This window comes from Sinocyclocheilus rhinocerous, unplaced genomic scaffold, assembly GCF_001515625.1.
Source record: "Sinocyclocheilus rhinocerous isolate Xijiao unplaced genomic scaffold, SAMN03320098_v1.1 scaffold1822, whole genome shotgun sequence".
NCBI lineage: Eukaryota > Metazoa > Chordata > Actinopteri > Cypriniformes > Cyprinidae > Sinocyclocheilus > Sinocyclocheilus rhinocerous.
The window spans coordinates 637509-643899 of NW_015638936.1; the positions used below are offsets into that span (position 1 = coordinate 637509).

The 6391-nt window shown below is 36.9% G+C and overlaps 1 protein-coding gene across 1 annotated transcript in view; it reads right to left on the reverse strand.

Annotated features, from left to right (window-relative positions):
- Nucleotides 1-5228, reverse strand: part of dntt (deoxynucleotidyltransferase, terminal) — a 138328-nt gene extending 133100 nt beyond the window's left edge. The window contains exon 1 of the mRNA XM_016565412.1: nucleotides 5041-5228. Coding sequence (XP_016420898.1) covers nucleotides 5041-5228 — 188 coding nt within the window. The remainder of the gene's footprint in view (nucleotides 1-5040) is intronic.
- Nucleotides 5229-6391: the final 1163 nt, after the last annotated feature.

Consider the following 6391-nt stretch of genomic DNA (forward strand, 5'->3'; position numbering starts at 1 on the left):
AAATCAGGTGGACTTTCGCACATTAGGATGTGAATGTGACGTGTGTGTGTGTGTGCGTGTGTGAGATCATCAACACACACACACACACACACATGACACGAGTCCCCATGAGTCTGTGTGTATTCAGGTTTAAGTCCCCACCAGGATATATAAACCAGTACACACACACACACACACACTCAGTCCTGAGCTTTCAGCACTTTGCTAAATGACTGAGTCTATCAGAGCAGTAGGCTAAACCAAATTATGCAATCAGACACGCCGAGGTACAATAGCAGAACGGACAGGTGCCGCTGTGGATGTGTGAAACTAGCTCGAGACAGAGAGCGCTGGAGGGAAATCGACCGCTGACGTGGCTTGCGAGACTAATTTACTCACTTCTGTTTGCCATCAGAGGGAAAATCTCTCATCTTTATTCTTTCGAAATGTAAATCTGGTTTGTTTGATTGAATAACAAAAAACAAAACCTTTTAATGGTCTGACTACTTCAGTATTATTATAGGCCTACTATTAGAATATTTATTAATATTTAGAATTAGCTTTTATTTTTATATATTCAGTTTTTATTTTAATTTAAGTTTTAGTAATTTTGTTATGTGCTTCAGTCATTTTTATTTTTGTAAAATTTCTATTTAGCTTAATTTTTTTCAGTTTTTGTAAATTTTGTATTTTATCTAATATTTATATTTTTCAGCTTTATTTTAATTAACAAAAGCAAACTTTTATTTATATTTTATAGTTTTTTATATTTTATAGTTTATATTTCTATTTAGTTTTAATTATTTTTCCCTCCAGTTTTAGTATTTCAGTACTTCAACTTCAACTTATTTTTATTTATTGCCAAGGCAACAATTCACATTTTTTTTTAAGTTTACATTCATCTAATATTTATATTTATTTATTAAAATTAACAAAAACGAAGTTATTAATACTGCTATTTAACTCATTTTATTTTTACTTCAGTTTTAGTTTTAGTATTTTTTATTTCATACTAACTTATTTCAGTTAGCTGCCAAAGCAACATCATTTTCAATCTAAGGTTTTCTATTCATTTCAGTTTTAGTTTTAGTAATTTTATTACTTACACTTTTTTCGGTTAGTTGTCAAGGCAGCATTTCTAATTCTCAAGTTTTTCATTTTTCATTTTATTTTTTAGCTTTATTTCAAATAATAAAACTTACCTTTTTATATTTCTATTTAGTTTTAATTCTTTCTTTTTTCAGTTTTAGTAAACCAATTTATTTCAAATTTTAGTTTTATTTCAAGTACTTAAACTTATTTCAGTTAGTTGCCAACTAATGAAAACATTTTTAATAGGTCTATTTAACAATAACACATGATTTGACTTGAAAGCAGAGAAACGATACATTATTAGAGTCCAACATATTTAACCATTTTTACAGTTTTTAAAGAAAATATTACTGGCGTTTGTCTGTGCAAAACTCAATGCCAAAATGATAAGATGTTTGCCAAGGCATCGCTATGCAGTTTATTTGCGGCCAAAGTCAAATGAGCCTCTGACTCTATACCATGCTTCTGAAATTCATGCACCAGAGTATTTAAATTGCATGCAAATTTGTCATATTTTTCAAGATGGCAATGTTTGCAATTAGAAGTCAGAGAGACTGATGCAAACTCCCACAAGATCAAATGATCTGAATTTTATAGCTCTATACTTTCACTGCATGACTGATTTGTCTATTTTTATTCCTCTGAAAGGAATTTTAGCAGAAGCATCCAAGCTGATGCCGAGCAATGAATGAGCAACCTGCATTTTCCTCTTACATCAAACTCCACAGGAAGCCAATCACGCTTTGATTGATTCAAACAGCTTCAATATAACATAAGATGTGCATTATGAATGTTCCAGCCCTTCCCGTGCAGCGTCTCCGTGACGACATGCATCCGTGTGCAGGGTAATACCAGGGGATTTATTATAGGGCATATAGTATTATCAGACTCGTACAGATATCAAATCCTCACTGGCTTATGAAATGTCAGTTTTCAGCTCATCACGACGGGTTTCCTGTGGTTGGCTGCAGACAGCAGCACGCAGCCGTAGGCCGCTCGAGCTCAAGCTGCATTTCTGGGAATGGTGCCATCACTCAGCTGGGTTCAGCACGCTATGCTACGGCAAACTGCTGACTGCTGTTATGCCCATCTACCCAAACAACTCCCACTGGTGCTTCTCCACCTGCACAAACTGGCACCAACAGCCCAGGATCGCTTCTGACCAAGCAGCCATGAAGAGAAGAATAACAGACGACACTTCAAGCGTGATGTTCAGCACATTACACACTCTGACACTGTGCTTTCCACTTCAAAACAAGTTTGCCTGTGCATGTAAAGTTTGGTTCTTCTTGAAGCGACTGATTCATTCTGTTAATCAATAGCTGCGCGAAGAGGTTTTAATAGATGGTTTCTGTGCTATTATTACAACATCATTTTCTATGCAACCTTCTGTCTAGAAACTCATCGGGACTCCAGCCGCCCTAGTCATTATCACTGTGATTTGCATAAAATTGTATGCAAATTAAAATATTTTATTACACAGTCAAAAATAGAGCTCTTAATTGTTTGTCAAAGATGTACGTCACTCACGGTCTCTAAATAGGGAAAATATCTCTACTGGGATCTGAATGACTCTGAGTAGGATTTAAAACAAATAAACACAGAAAATGCCTCCGACTGTTTTCACACTTGGTTCATGGTTCATCAGTTTTACATACATTTACGTCAAATTAAGTGTGGTGGTCATTGGCGTTTTTTAAGCTAAACCAACTATTAAAGCCAAAACGTGTTTTTATGAAAACTGCCCATTCAATGAAAAACGTATCTACCCTCTCCCTGGATGTTTTATATAATAAAATGTTTTGCTGAGACATTAACTAACTTCTGTTTAAGTTCTGTTCAAATTCCTTAAACATGATTGATCCAAAGGCTCAATGCTTAAATTTGCTGTTAATTTACAGATTACACAGATCTACGGGTTACTAGGGCTGCCCTCGACAAAGGATTTTTCTGGTCGACTAGTAGTCGTTCATTTGAAGCATTAGTTGATTAATCGCACGTTTAATAATAAACCATTTAAATCATTATAATGAGACTTTAATTGCCTAATAAGCGCTCAAGCACACGCATAAAGCTTGCCACAGTGCACCGGCAGAAGTAATGATTATGTGTCAGGGAAAAACAGTAAGGAGGCTGCATTAACATTTTAATAATCCACTTATAAACTAGTGCTTTTTTTGTTTTCGGTTTAAGAGATGAAGTCGGCGACACTGACTCGTCATCTCCACAGTAGTGGATGCACCTGCATGTTTCATACGGATTACATAATCTGAGAATATTTGTTTACCATTTTAATTGGTTTATTTAAAAAGTAGACATTTCACTCTCTATAGATATATTTTTAATGCCTGTAAGGCAAAGATATACACGGAGTTTCGCCCTCAAGTTCACAGAGGCCGAGACGGCAGAAAGCGCATCCTGATCTCTTTCATTATTTTACAAAAGCGCAATGTTCTGATGTTATTGTGAGTGCACACAAATAAACGAGTCTTTACAGACTCGAAAGATGTATTGCTCTTATCTGTATGAGCAAAAATGACGGAATATTTTAAGAGACCGTGAGCGCACCGGCGCCTCCATCTGTCCTGCAGTGAGCTGCTGTTCAGCTTCCACAGAGACACTTGAATAACGCACATTTCTCTAGGTTAACATTAGATTGAGCGGCCATGTAAAGTTGCTAATACTTACATATTTCAGATGATAAGCCATATTTGAGGTCGATGAATGATAGGCCAGCGTTTGGATGTCCTGCCCGATGTACTACCACATAGACCAGCCTTAACGATCCGCGTGACTTCGCCAATGTGGATTTTGTTTTTTCTGCAACTAAGCCACTAATAAAATTTTGGTCGACCAAGCCTCTTCTGGTCGACTAACGATTAGTCGACTATTTGGGGGCAGCCCTACAGGTTAATCAATCATAACTCACTTCCAGACGCCTGACAGTCACTCAGACTCGAAATGAGGCAAAATACTGGCGTATCTGATCCTGAACGAACATTCTAATATTGTGTATAATTTTCGTGCAGCAGGGAGCTGCTATCAATATGCAGGGTATTGAAATCTGTTCACTTTCACTTTAGATTTCCCGATCACGCGCAATCTGTGTAAAGAGAGCACATCTTACGAGATCAGATATTTGTCAATGAGTTCAGGATCTGTTGAGCATCAAATCCTCCAGCATGGTCCTATCAGTCATCTTTGAGTTTTGATATTTGGGATATGGTCATTGCTCTACTCTGGGCTCAGAGTAGTATTGAGCAGAGTAGACATTTTCAGGTTAGAATTGTAGCGTATGTTTTCCAACTGAACTAATGCTGCGTCCCAATTCGCCTACTTGTACTATATCACTATGATGCATTTAAATGCACATAGTGATGCATTTAAAAGTTAATGACCAAACACATCATTATAAAAGTTCACAATGTTGCTGCAGATGAAATATAACACGGATACCATTAAATAAATAATCGATGTCTAACCTGATGAAAAACACATTTATCACTCAAACCCCTTTCTCTTTCTGTCAGCCTCGCATATCTGCCATGTTTGTAGTTTTTTAACACTTTTAATGCATGTTTGTAGTTCTAATTGAATCCTTGTTCACCGAGCAATGTGTTGTGGGCAATATTAGCTGTTAGAGTGTGCATCTGCACTTCGAATTCTAACCAGAAGCGGTTGACCATCTTTGACATACTCATACTACGATTCAGGACATACTAATTATATTTTTGAATACTATTTAGGACGGATAATATGAGAATTTGAACTTTTTTTTTTTTTGCCCTTGTGGGCAAGAAAGTAGCCGCTGACTTGCATTTTATGAATCATCTAGGACCACGGTTTCAACCAAAAAATGGTTTCAACTTCTTTACTGTCACCAACATCTTGGCCTGAGGGTGACTCTGGAATATGAATTAGGTCACGGTGTCTCACATCATCCACTGGGTTGTTTTCTGTGTCACGTACCTGAGAGCGTCGTCTACGCAGAAGCCCTTAGATCTGGCGAGATTAGACAGAAAATTCCTTCTGCTTTTTCCCATCCTCCTCTCCACCAGGAACAGTCTCACATCCCTGAACTTCACCTCCTCGCGACCCCCAACGAAGGCAACTTCAGGCCGCCGACGCTTTCGAGTAAGAAGAGCTTTCGGAAACATCTCTGAACCAGGGCCTGGGGCTTCTGTCGCATATTCTTCACAGTTGCATGGGGTGATGCCGTTGATGTCTTATTTTCCTTTGACAGACAAAATTGGCAGTTGGTGTGGCGTGTTTGTTTATGGTTTTGGCAAAGAGTAGAAGAGTCTTACAACAGGTGCTTTTGATTTGGCACTCGTTCTGATAGGGCACTGCCAAAACTACCACTAACAGATGGATGCAGAACACCGGGTCACGGGGAAGAAAAAAGGAAAATAATATCTGCACTGAGGGCAACGTTGAATAAATAGCACAGAGTATGTTTTCACAAACTCTCTGGTATGGCAATGTGACACCACAGGCCTTTATACCACACGATCACACACATTAATGTCTGATTCTTTCATTAGGACCACTCTGAACGTATAAAGTGTAAAAGAAATGATTGTTTCTGAATAAAAATCCTAAATTTTGCTTGGTTTGGAAATGACACAAAGCTACCCTCATCTCAGATATTGATATTTTCATCATTTACTCTTCCTCATCTCAGTCCAAACCTGGATGTCTTTCACAAAAGACAACAAATTAAGATATTTTGAAGAACACTGGTAACCAAACAATGTTAAGGCTCATTGACTTCCACTGTATGGACAAAAGAACACTTTTCTCAAAATATCTTGTTTCAGAAAAGAAGACAAAAAGTCCAATTTGGAATGACGTGGGAGTGTAAATGATGACAAAAAGTAATTTTTTTGGGTGAAATGTCTCTTTAAAGTCTTAAAATGAGATGTGTGACCATCACTTCTCATTTCCATGGTAATTTCCACTTCTCGTTTCCAACAAGACTGTTGTCAAAAAAGCCTATCATGATGATAATGATGTTAAAAACTCTAAATGCAACTGAAGTAACTTTTTACTAACATTTTTTTTGTGAAAAATCATGTTCAAATGTGACTATATGATTGTCAGGCTTTTCTGGGAACGTTTATTTGTTCATCTCTCAAACATCACTGTATTGCATTGCATTAAATGTTCTGATCATCTTACTAAGACATATTATTGGAGATAAAGAGTGACGACAGATATTTAATTTTATGTCAGTATCTGCTATACTGTTATAAAGACCTCATTGATTTACATCACATGCATCAGAATTTCATCTTACTTTTTGTCAGTATAAGTATAA